Genomic DNA, 13,443 nt, shown 5'->3' on the forward strand with positions numbered 1-13,443 from the left:
TATGCCATTTTGAGTCCCCACTTTCCTTGTCTGTATGCTTTGTAGGCATCAGTGTTTACCCTGATGACGGCAACTAACGTCCTAAACTAGCAACTACCTACCGTAAATAATACCAACTTAGTGACACGCGATTTTGCTGCTCCTATGTCCATCCCTCCCTTTATACTGTTACAGTCACATCTGTTACACATTCTGTTCCCATTAACAGAAACATGTAATTGTTTTCTGCATCTGTATAAACAGCATAGGAAAAAGGAGTTACAAACCAGAAGTGAGGTGTCAACTGCCCCACTCACGTGTGTTCTTCATTTCTTAAATGGCTTCTGGTTACTGTCCGATGGCCTTTTATTTCAGCCCAGAGAACTTTCTTTTGTCTCCTCTGCTTTTGTTTACCTGGAAGTGACTTAATTTCTCCTTCATTCTTGAAGGATGATTTTGCTGGATACAGAGTTTTTGGTTAAGTGTTTCCTTCAGGGATTCAATATGGTACCCCACTGCCTCTGGCCTCCATGGTTCCTGATGAGACATCTGCGTGGAATCTTAAGGTTACCTGTATGTGATGAGTCATTTCTCTCTCACTGTTTTCAAGAGTCCCTCTCTGTTGTTGGACTTTGATAATTTGTCCTATATCTCAATGTAAATGTTTTTTATCTTTTTTTTTTTTTTAATACTGTGGACAGTCTTGGGGGGGGTGTATCTTTCATCAAATTTGGTACATTTTCGGCCATTACTTCTTCAGGTGTTTTACTGCCCGCCCCTTTCTCTCTCCTCCTTCCAGGACTACTGTGAGGTATACATGGGTACACTTTATGGTCCTACAGGTCGCTCAGGTTCTGTTCACTTTTATTCGTGGTTTTTCCTATATCTGCTCCTCAAACTAAGTAATTTCAATTGCCTTAATCTTCAAGTTCACTGATTATTTCTTCCGCCTACTCAAGTCTGCTGTTCAGCCCTTCTAGTGAACTGAAAAGTTTCATTTCAGTTATTATACTTTTCCTAAAATGGCTCCAAAGTGAGGGGGAAAGGGGAGGGGCTGTGTCCCTTTGAACCTTCCAGTTGCTGCCATTCAGGGAAGCCACTGTATCCCAAGAGAAGCCAAAAATCAGACAAGCATCTGTGCCATCCCTCAGGGAATACCAGACCAACAAGCACATGACCCTAGATTTTTGGAAGACAAAGGCCCACTGCCTGCCCTACTGAGCTGGCAGCTTCTCCAGGAGTGTGAGCCTCTGCCTGCAGCTGCACAGGGGCTGGAGGCTGGGGCATAGTGACAGGTTCACATGTGCTGCTCTTTTAGCAAACAAAGATAAGCAGCCTCCCCCTTCATACTGGATCACAATTGCTTTTTCCAACTCAGTGGCTGCTTCAGTAGAGGGACTGAGGCCCAGTGCTTCCCACTCTGCCATTTTGTGTGATGTCACTCTCCCCATTCCAGTTTACAGATGAGGAAACTGAAGCATAGATAGGTTCAGGAATTTGCCCAGGATGGTGCCAGATGAGAGCTCAGCCCTGTCTACCTCCAGAGCCCATGATCTGTCTTTTTTTTTTTTTTTTTAAGGTTTTATTTATTTGTGAGAGACAAACAGAGAGAAGCAGAGACACAGGCAGAGGGAGAAGCAGGCTCCATGCAGGGAGCCCGATGTGGGACTCGATCCCAGGACCACACCTTGAGCTGAAGGCAGACGCTTAACCACTGAGCCGCCCAGGTGTCCCGAGAGCCTATGGTCTTAACCCCTTCACTATAGGACTGCTCTACATGATTTGCACCTGAGATGTATTTTTCTATTGTCCCTTAGATGGAAAACTTTTTTTTTTTTTAAAGACTGCTAGAATGAGGGGCGAGCTTAAAGTCGTCTATGATCCAACAAGCCAGAACCAGGGCTCCTGTCCCTGCCGAACACCACAGAGGCCCATGTTCTCCCAAAGCCCAATCTGTCTTAAATATTTCTGTGATACCTGCTAATTCACTTTTATGAGTTCACCAAAACTGATTATTTTTAGGTGGTATGTATTTCACACGGTCTTACTCTCGTCCACAGGCACAGCTCCAAGAGCGGAACGACCCTCAGCAGCTGCTGTTAGATTCCAAACACATGTTTCCTGTTTTGTTTCCATTTAACCCGTCCTTGCTGACCATGGACTCAATCCACATCCCAGCCTATCTCAATCTGGAGTTCCTCAATGAGGTCTGACAAGGTGCAGTCCCACCTGTGGCTCCATTTCCAGTGAGAGCAAGAAGGAAGCGTACTATAAAGTGAATGTAAGAGTCTGTTAAATCTGTAAAAGTGGATCAGATCCGAGACAGCCTGTGCAGAGTACTGAACTCTTCGGAGTAAGACATATCTGTCATTATTTTTTGTACCTACTGCTCAGAATAAAACACTTGAAATATGGAAGATTTTAAGCATATGATTTCAGTCTAAACAATACACATTATAATAACCTATGACCACCAAGCAGTCCCCGTGGCCATATAAAGGGTGCCAATCTCTAAAGTGGAAACTGCCTAGATTTGCTCTTTGCATATACCTGGAGGATGCTCAAAGTAAAATATTAAAAATATGTTACATAAATTGCCTTCAGAGGATTTTTAACAAATAATGGTACTAATCACCATGATACTGTCGCAGAGTGGGTAACGTTTCCCCAGGTCAGTGAACCACAGGTGCAAATGAGTGTGGGGGCAGATGTTCTGAGAACAAACATACAGGGCTGTTGGGCCTTCTAGAAAAGTTTTTCAAAAGTATTTTGAATGCCTGGTGATGTAACTGACCTCCAGATGTTTTGAGCACTGGCTTCTAAAACGACATTAGAAGACTCCATTCCTCATATGCTTAAACCCTTTTTGCACAGACCTGGGTTTACGGAAGAGTTGTGCTAAAAATGCTGCAGTCCCAAAATTAAAATGTGAACAACATGGAAGGATAGGCTTTGTTTCCAATGCTAGTCCGTGTGCTTCCTGAGCCCACAAAACCTTTCACGAAAATCAACATAGTCTAAATATTAGAAAAGAATGCCAACTTTTGTCTTATTTACAGATTAAAAACCAAGTCCATATGAAAGTCTATAATCCCCTCACGCCATAAAACCTCCAGTAAGAGCATCACATAATGCACTGTAATTCCAGGTAACCAGAACAGTGAAGAAAAACAAAGTTGTCTTGAGAACCAGAGGTTGAAAAACCTTAAAAGAAAAAATTCAGGGATTATCATCCTCCAAGTGTTTTTTGGGGTGTGTGTATGTATGTGTGTGTGTGCTTTTTAAGGAATGAGAATAGCTTATGTCAACCCTCCCTTTTCAGATTATTTTCAACATCTTTTAAGTTGACCACATAAACATGGTAAATATCTCCACTTTGAAAAAAGATTTAAAACAGAATATTCACTGGAATATAATGAGATTTTATGTTCATTGCTTTTATAGGGTTTTTTTTTTCTTGCCTCTTCAACAATAGCCATTCAGCTAGAAAACCCTGCCTATTCTCTACACCCATTTCTGCATGGATTTTTTCCGTATTTCTAGTAGATAACAGTATGTTGTTCCCATGACCAGAACAGATGGTGTTTGCAAATCTGAGAAGAGCTGCTATATCACATCAAGAAGATGAGATTTCTCCATGAATGGCAGGTACAACATCCCCCTGCACACACACGCGCACATGCGCACATGCACACACATGCACCACCTGTTACTCAGCCAGTCAAAAGGCTCCCAGAAACACATGACGCCCCAAGCCCTGACGGTCCTGGGTACTGCGTCCTTACAATTCCACCCCTGCCCTTCCTGTGGCTCCCGGGGCAGAAGAGGCCTAGCTCCTGGGCAGACCCTGGACCATCACATCCAAATCTGGGACCCCAGCAGGACCCCTCCAACAGCAAACATGCTGGCTCCTCTGGGGCATCTGCAGAGCTATGCCTATCCTCTCCCACCCCCATCACCAGCTACGGCTATGTCATCTGGAACCTACAGCACACCCTCTTCCATCCCAACACTGACTTCGTTGGGAAGGCCAATCTACACCTACTGGGTCTGTGGCTACCTCTTTAGAAAAGTTGTACTTTAGCTTAAAACTGAATTTCTCACAGAAGGACTGACCTTAATCTTCAAGATAACCCCAATGGCCTTGTCTAGAGTGTTTTTAAAGAGTTTGAAAAGTGGTGATTCCATAAATGCCATGGCTTGCTGTCCTTCCATTCTTATACCCTCATTCTCTCCATCTCTGTGGGTCACTAGTGCTGTCACTGGTTAATCATTAGGTTCCAAGGACTCAATAAAAGCTTGGCAGTTAGAATAAATGGGGTGGGGGTGGGGGTGGGGGGTAGTCCTCTACCTAGCCCAAGAAATGGCACATTTAGATCTTTTCCAGGAGAGGCTTTTCACTGGAGCTGTACCTAATTTATATATGCTTTAAAAACAAGCAGTCTTTCATAGAGTACTAACAACAAAGAAATATAGTGATTGGTTAATGTTCAATCGGCCCAGTTAATTAACACTTGGAGGCTGGAAGAAACATCTTTAGAGAAACTTGAATCCCTTGTTAGCATTTTTATTCCTTGCCTTTTTAAAAAGATTTTATTTATTTGAATGCCTGTGCATAAGAGAGCATAAGGGCGGGGAGAGGGCAGAGGGAGAAGCGGGCTCCCTGTTCAGCAGGGTCAGTCCCAGGACCTGGGATCAAAAGCAGCTGCTTAACTGACTCAGCCACCCAGGCGCCCCTATTCTTTGCCTTTTTAAAGTAAACGTTTTCCAACTTCATGGAATCAACAACTTAATGTACCCTAATTCGACATCAAGATTTGAACTCTGCACTAGATACCTGTATTTATTTTTTATTTAGAATTTAGCTGACATCCTTCTCACCACGTGCCTTGGGCAGTTACTAAGAAAACTGACTTGTCGATTATGTTGACAAGTTGCCGTGGGAAGAATTTTAACGTTCATCATCATGGTGGAGTTTTGACTTGTCTCTTGAAACATTAGAAGCATGTTAAAGATTACTTAAGCACCAAATATTTATAAACAGTCTGTGTTGTCTGTCTCTGGGCAGTAATGTATATGATGTATACATATTAGTAACTGTTGTTGGAGCTGACAAGCATGTTCCTCTAGTGTCTTTTCCCTGGGTCACCCTGACTGCAGTTAGTGTATGGCCCCTGGACAGCAGATGAGACCCGAAGATAATTTCTCCCCTTTCCATGGAGTGTGTCCTTGGGGACACTAGAGTCCTTGATTCTCTTATACTACGGAATGTTCAGGCTTCTGTAAAAACAAGACAAAAGACAAAACTCAGAACTTGGATCACTTAGAAAAAAATTAATACTGCTACCATCAATTTACCACCCTTTACTTAGAGCCATAATGCACTAAGATTGTAGTAAATAAATTAGAATTTTTTTTTTTTTTTTTTTTGCATAGAATATATGTAGTTGTCACATGTTTGACCTCCTCCTAGGCAGCCAGGGGTATCCTGAATTGAAGCACTTGTCTCTTGCCTAGGGGACTGATGATTACTACAGCATGACAGCATGGGGTGGGACCCTGTTGTACATCCTCATAGAATATTCCTTTGCGGTCAGTTTCTCAAATTAATTTGCTGCATGAGCTCTATAGCCAAAATTCATTTTTTGGTACACATTGGTGCCCTAACTAGAGAATTAGGGAGTATAGAAACATTAGAGGTTAATGGCAATGACACATATAGGACTGTTTTCTCTTATTAGGCTGATACTAAAGATTGGTTTTCCTAAAGAAATTTCTAATTCTAATAAAGGCGATCAATCAGAAATGATGTTAAGCTACTTTCTAAAATGATATTATATCAGAATAACCCAGGTTTGGATATAACATTTTGCCAGCAACTGTTGTTTAGATGAAAGGCTACTTCTCTGAAGAGGATTCACATCATATTCTGGGGTGAATCTAACATTGTAAGAAGAAATGCTACTGATAAAAATATTTTTTTCATTTTGAGCAAATCTGTAAACTACACCTTTGTTTATTAAAAAATGCTTATATTACTATAATAATTCAGCTGTGGATAAAAATTTGTGGAAAAATAAATACTTTTGAATAAGGTGGTATGCCAAATCGAAATTTAAAACTCTGCAGCTATACATTGGCTGAAAAGCTTATTTTTTTTTAATTTATTTTTTATTGGTGTTCAATTTACTAACATACAGAATAACCCCCAGTGCCCGTCACCCATTCACTCCCACCCCCTGCCCTCCTCCCCTTCTACCACCCCTAGTTCGTTTCCCAGATTTAGCAGTCTTTACGTTCTGTCTCCCTTTCTGATATTTCCCACACATTTCTTCTCCCTTCCCTTATATTCCCTTTCACTATTATTTATATTCCCCAAATGAATGAGAACATATAATGTTTGTCCTTCTCCGACTGACTTCACTCAGCATAATACCCTCCAGTTCCATCCACGTTGAAGCAAATGGTGGGTATTTGTCATTTCTAATAGCTGAGGAATATTCCATTGTATACATAAACCACATCTTCTTTATCCATTCATCTTTCGTTGGACACCGAGGCTCCTTCCACAGTTTGGCTATCGTGGCCATTGCTGCTATAAACATCGGGGTGCAGGTGTCCCGGCGTTTCATTGCATTTGTATCTTTGGGGTAAATCCCCAACAGTGCAATTGCTGGGTCGTAGGGCAGGTCTATTTTTAACTGTTTGAGGAACCTCCACACAGTTTTCCAGAGTGGCTGCACCAGTTCACATCCCACCAACAGTGTAAGAGGGTTCCCTTTTCTCCTGCATCCTCTCCAACATTTGTTGTTTCCTGCCTTGTTAATTTTCCCCATTCTCACTGGTGTGAGGTGGTATCTCATTGTGGTTTTGATTTGTATTTCCCTGATGGCAAGTGATGCAGAGCATTTTCTCATATGCATGTTGGCCATGTCTATGTCTTCCTCTGTGAGATTTCTGTTCATGTCTTTTGCCCATTTCATGATTGGATTGTTTGTTTCTTTGGTGTTGAGTTTAATAAGTTCTTTATAGATCTTGGAAACTAGCCCTTTATCTGATATGTCATTTGCAAATATTTTCTCCCATTCTGTAGGTTGTCTTTGAGTTTTGTTGACTGTATCCTTTGCTGTGCAAAAGCTTCTTATCTTGATGAAGTCCCAATAGTTCATTTTTGCTTTTGTTTCTTTTGCCTTCGTGGATGTATCTTGCAAGAAGTTGCTGTGGCTGAGTTCAAAAAGGGTGTTGCCTGTGTTCTCCTCTAGGATTTTGATGGAATCTTGTCTCACATTTAGATCTTTCATCCATTTTGAGTGTATCTTTGTGTCTGGTGCAAGAGAGTGGTCTAGTTTCATTCTTCTGCATGTGGATGTCCAATTTTCCCAGCACCATTTATTGAAGAGACTGTCTTTCTTCCAATGGATAGTCTTTCCTCCTTTATCAAATATTAGTTGCCCATAAAGTTCAGGGTCCACTTCTGGATTCTCTATTCTGTTCCACTGATCTATGTGTCTGTTTTTGTGCCAGTACCACACTGTCTTGATGACCACAGCTTTGTAGTACAACCTGAAATCTGGCATTGTGATGCCCCCAGATATGGTTTTCTTTTTTAAAATTCCCCTGGCTATTCGGGGTCTTTTCTGATTCCACACAAATCTTAAAATAATTTGTTCTAACTCTCTGAAGAAAGTCCATGGTATTTTGATAGGGATTGCATTAAACGTGTATATTGCCCTCGGTAACATTGACATTTTCACAATATTAATTCTTGCAATCCATGAGCATGGAATATTTTTCCATCTCTTTGTGTCTTCCTCAATTTCTTTCAGAAGTGTTCTATAGTTTTGAGGGTATAGATCCTTTACATCTTTGGTTAGGTTATTCCTAGGTATCTTATGCTTTTGGGTGCCATTGTAAATGGGATTGACTCCTTAATTTCTCTTTCTTCAGTCTCATTGTTAGTGTATAGAAATGCCACTGACTTCTGGGCATTGATTTTGTATCCTGCCACGCTACCGAATTGCTGTATGAGCTCTAGCAATCATGGGGTGGAGACTTTTGGGTTTTCTATGTAGAGTATCATGTCATCGGCGAAGAGGGAGAGTTTGACTTCTTCTTTGCCAATTTGAATGCCTTTAATGTCTTTTTGTTGTCTGATTGCTGAGGCTAGGACTTCCAGTACTATGTTGAACAGCAGTGGTGAGAGTGGACATCCCTGTCTTGTTCCTGATCTTAGGGGAAAGGCTCCCAGTGCTTCCCCATTGAGAATGATATTTGCTGTGGGCTTTTCATAGATGGCTTTTAAGATGTTGAGGAATGTTCCCTCTATCTCTACACTCTGAAGAGTTTTGATCAGGAATGGATGCTGTATTTTGTCAAATGCTTTCTCTGCATCCAATGAGAGGATCATATGGTTCTTGGTTTTTCTCTTGCTGATATGATGAATCACATTGATTGTTTTACGGGTGTTGAACCAGCCTTGTGTCCCAGGGATAAATCCTACTTGGTCATGGTGAATAATTTTCTTAATGTACTGTTGGATCCTATTGGCCAGTATCTTGTTGAGAATTTTTGCATCCATGTTCATCAGGGATATTGGTCTATAATTCTCCTTTTTGGTGGGGTCTTTGTCTGGTTTTGGAATTAAGGTGATGCTGGCCTCATAGAATGAGTTTGGAAGTACTCCATCTCTTTCTATCTTTCCAAACAGCTTTAGGAGAATAGGTATGGTTTCTTCTTTAAACGTTTGATAGAATTCCCCAGGGAAGCCATCTGGCCCTGGACTCTTGTGTCTTGGGAGGTTTTTGATGACTGCTTCAATTTCCTCCCTGGTTATTGGCCTGTTCAGGTTTTCTATTTCTTCCTGTTCCAGTTTTGGTAGTTTGTGGCTTTCCAGGAATGTGTCCATTTCTTCTAGATTGCCTAATTTATTGGCGTATAGCTGTTCATAATATGTTTTTAAAATCGTTTGTATTTCCTTGGTGTTGGTAGTGATCTCTCCTTTCTCATTCATGATTTTATTAATTTGAGTCTTCTCTCTCTTCTTTTAATAAGGCTGGCTAATGGTTTATCTATCTTATTAATTCTTTCAAAGAACCAACTCCTGGTTCTGTTGATCTGTTCCACAGTTTCTTCTGGTCTCGATTTCGTTGAGTTCTGCTCGAATCTTATTAACTCCCTTCTTCTCTTGGGGGTAGGATCTATTTGCTGAGCTCCTTTTGTGTAAGGTTTGCTTTTGTATTTGAGTTTCCAGTTTTTGAATGGATGCTTGCTGACATTTTGTTTTTGCTCTTTTATTATTTTGAATTTTGAATTCTTCCATTTCTTTGACCCTTTTATTTTAGCAACGTCCTTAACCTCCACGTGTTTGAGGTCCTTCCAAACTCCTTAACCTTCTAATGATGGCATTATCTGAGAATAGTAGGGGATCCATATGGGTCTGAGAACCCGATTTGTGACCCAATCTGGGTCGGTTCAGAAAGATGTGCTTGAGTGGCATGTAAAAGTAGATATCTGTGAAAGTGGTCCAGTGTATCATTTAAATGTAGGTTTGGAAATAATTTGAGTTCTTCCAGAATGGATGCCTAAGGAGCATCCCAGAATGAGTCTTTTTGGAGAAAAGATTTAGTCATTATGGTCTGAGAATATGTTGGTATCGGTTCTTGTATATCTATTCTCCAGCTTAGAATATTCTTGGATGTTTCTGTAGATATCTGTGAAATCCATCTGGTAGAAGATTAAGTCAAAAAAAAGAGCTAGATTGAAGTCACCAAGTATAAGTGTATTATTATCTAAGTATTTCTTCACTTTGGTTAATAATTGATTTATATATTTGGCAGCTCCCACATTCGGGGCATATATATTGAGGATTGTTAAGTCCTCTTGTTGAATAGATCCTTTAAGTATGATATAGTGTCCCTCTTCATCTCTCACTACAGTCTTTGGGGTAAATTTTAGTTTATCTGATATAAGGATGGCTACCCCTGCTTTCTTTTGAGGACCATTCGAATGGTAAATGGTTCTCCAACCTTTTATTTTCAGGCTGTAGGTGTCCTTCTGTCTAAAATGAGTCTCTTGTAGACAGCAAATAGATGGGTCCTGCTTTTTTATCCAGTCTGAAACCCTGCGCCTTTTGATGGGGTCATTAAGCCCGTTCACATTCAGAGTTACTATTGAGAGATATGAGTTTAGTGTCATCATGATATCTATTCAGTCCTTGTTTTTGTGGACTGTTCCACTGAACTTCTTCTTAAAGGGGAATTTTAAGAGTCCCCCTTAAAATTTCTTGCAGAGCTGGTTTGGAGGTCACATATTCTTTTAGTTGCTGCCTGTCTTGGAAGCTCTTTATCTCTCCTTCCATTTTGAATGAGAGCCTTGCTGGATAAAGTATTCTTGGTTGCATGTTCTTCTCATTTAGGACCCTGAATATATCCTGCCAGCCCTTTCTGGCCTGCCAGGTCTCTGTGGAGAGGTCTGCTGTTACCCTAATGCTCCTCCCCATAAAAGTCAGGGATTTCTTGTCTCTTGCTGCTTTAAGGATCTTCTCTTTATCTTTGGAATTTGCAAGCTTCACTATTAAATGTCGAGGTGTTTATTGATTTTAGGGGGGGATCTCTCTATTTCCTGGATCTGAATGCCTGTTTCCCTTCCCAGATTAGGAAAGTTTTCAGCTAGAATTTGTTCAAATACATATTCTGGCCCTCTGTCCCTTTCGGCGCCCTCGGGAACCCCAATTAAACGTAGGTTTTTCTTTCTCAGGCTGTCGTTTATTTCCTTTAATCTATCTTCATGGTCTTTTAATTGTTTGTCTCTTTTTTCCTCAGTTTCCCTCTTTGCTATCAACTTGTCTTCTATGTCACTCACTCGTTCTTCCACCTCGTTAACCCTCGTCGTTAGGACTTCTAGTTTGGATTGCATCTCATTCAATTGATTTTTAATTTCTGCCTGATTAGCTCTAAATTCTGCAGTCATGAAGTCTCTTGAGTCCTTTATACTTTTTTCTAGAGCCTGAAAAGTTTATTTTTAATGCCTGCTTGAGCAACTTCATCCTAGCGCCTACAGTCAAACATACAGCATGATCATTTAAACCAGGGGCTGGTGAACTTCTGCCTATAGTTGGAGTTGGGGAAAAACTCTCCCTGTAAAATAAGACTTATTGAGCAATCACTTCAAAGCTGCAGAATTCAAACACAGTAGTTTGGTTATTGGTTATCTTTTTTGATGATTAGGTCAATGGCATAGTACACAGAGCCCAGAGATAGACTCATGCTCACATAAAACTTTGCATATGGTGTTGAAAAATATTTACAGGATCTGTATTATGAGTTTGTAACATGAGTGAAACAATGACAACCTGGAGAAATTATATCACATTTACAGTTAAGAATCAAATACCACCAAGCTGTTATGGGTTGTCTCCAAGTCGATCTCCATAAAGAATCAAATCTCAACAGGTTGCGTGGGAAATGGACAAGCTAATTCGAAAACTGATATGGAAGTGCAAAGACCCAAGGATAAGGAAGACCTTCCTTAAAGAACTTTCCTAACAAGTATCAAGACTTAATAAAAGACTTTAGTAATTAAGATGTGAGGTGTGTGGAAAAGGCAAAGGGAGACCAACTGGTCAATGAAACAGGAGATCCCGGAAACAGAACATACATAAATATGGGTAGTCTATTTCTTACCTAGAGGAGCAATACACCACAATCACTTGGAAACCTTTAAAAACAGTGTTACCAGCCCCACCTGTAGGTATATAGAATAAGGCATCTCCGGGGATGGTGCCCTCAAACACCCGTCACTAGGAACCACCATGAAATATTTCATGATACAGAAATACTGGTCAGTGAGCAGTTACCTCTAAAACCCAACCTGAGGATGGACTCGTGTGTCTAGGTCTCTTCTGGGAGAATAACCTCCCTCTTCAGGAAAGCCTTCACCTCATACCCAGGGAGGTCTAGCCTTACCATCAAGGCCTTAACAGGGAAACTGTGAAGAACCAAATTTCCCACAAGACACACTTGACTAGAGTTTGAGAAAGCAAAGCAGCCCAACATCCAGAACCTGGTCTGGCACTTTGAGCGAGGCCTGGGTAGTGTGAGATGCTGAACTGGCCAGGGTGTCCTCCTTTGGCACCCCATCTCACAAAACACCAGCAGCAGGGAAGGTTGCTCTGGGCCTGTGATGAAATGAGACGACACAAGACCGCTTGAACCACCTGCAAACCCTGCAATCTGCACCCTGCCCTTCCAGCTAGTCAAAATGCAGCCTCCCCAGCAGCCGGCCATCTAGCTTGGACCTGCCTCCTCCTACATAGGATTATATTGTCCTTTCTTCCAGACAGCACCCAGTCTAGGGCGGGGCCTGGCTTCTCTGGACCCCCCCCTCCCCCGCAAGCCACCTAGGCAGCTCCTAACATGCTCTCACGGAGCTGCCTCTGTTCCCTGAGCTGTGCCCCCAGGAGTGGTCTCCGTGTTGCAACCTGTATCAAACCCCACACAGAACTACTCAAACACAGGTGTGTTCCAGGACGAATCCGGCTAAAGCGCATTAACACAGCGTCCAACACCACCAGCATTTTTCAGAGTAAACTTAGAACCAAGGAAGTACAGAGATTTGCCTAAAGGCTATGTTACTTATGAAATTCTAAACCTTGATGAGGATATGAATGCTGCAAAGTAACTTTCAAACAGTGGAGGAGAAAGACACACATACACCCTTCAGCTAAGTCGTGACTAGGTGGGAAGGCTGCTGCATGCAGCACATGAGATTTAGGTAGGTGCAGAATGCTGACGGTCTGCAAATCGGTGCCTGTTTCGCCCTACGTTTCATTTCTTTTGTGCTTGTTCGGTAACCGGGACTCTGGAGAACAGGTGTTTGTTGTTAAGGGTAATAATCGCCTTTTTAATGATCAGAAATTGAAGTTGTCATCAAAGCAGATTGACAGCACATATGTAACTCTCCAAACTACTCATGATTAGTAAATCTGCATGTTTCATTCATTCAAATTCATGTACTCACTTTTAAAATTGTCCTAGCCCCTACCACCTTCACCAGCTTTCCCCCATTTCCATTTCCATGACAGGAGCCACCAGCCGCCTGTGCTTCCACGGGCTTAAGCTGCCATCCGTTTTGAGAGCTATCGGAAGTTTAAGCATAGGAAGAGTATCCAGAAAAAGTGAGAGGATGAGGCCAAGGCTGGATAGTTCTGAAATTCTATTGAAATCCTAACGCTAGAATTTACAGATTTACAACAGTCACTGACTTCAGTTTTATGCTAATGCTACTTCTTTTTCCCAAAAGCTAAGTACAGAAAGAAATAATACATTTTTTTTAAAGTACCAAGGGGGGCTGGGGGATCCCTGGGTGGCTCAGCGGTTCAGCGCCTGCCTTTGGCCCAGGGCGTGATCCTGGAGCCCCGGGATCGAGTCCCACATCGGCTCCCTGCATGGAGCCTGCTTCTCCCTC

At 41.7% G+C, this 13,443-nt stretch overlaps 1 protein-coding gene across 2 annotated transcripts in view; it reads left to right on the forward strand.

Moving 5' to 3' along the window:
* Positions 1-2,396, forward strand: part of MYO5B (myosin VB) — a 334,661-nt gene extending 332,265 nt beyond the window's left edge. For both annotated transcript variants that reach the window (XM_025429624.3, XM_049111936.1), the window contains exon 39: positions 2,040-2,396. In XM_025429624.3, the coding sequence (XP_025285409.1) occupies positions 2,040-2,192 (153 nt within the window). In that variant the 3' untranslated portion in view covers positions 2,193-2,396. The remainder of the gene's footprint in view (positions 1-2,039) is intronic.
* Positions 2,397-13,443: the final 11,047 nt, after the last annotated feature.

Source organism: Canis lupus, chromosome 7, assembly GCF_003254725.2.
Source record: "Canis lupus dingo isolate Sandy chromosome 7, ASM325472v2, whole genome shotgun sequence".
Taxonomy (NCBI): Eukaryota; Metazoa; Chordata; class Mammalia; order Carnivora; family Canidae; genus Canis; species Canis lupus.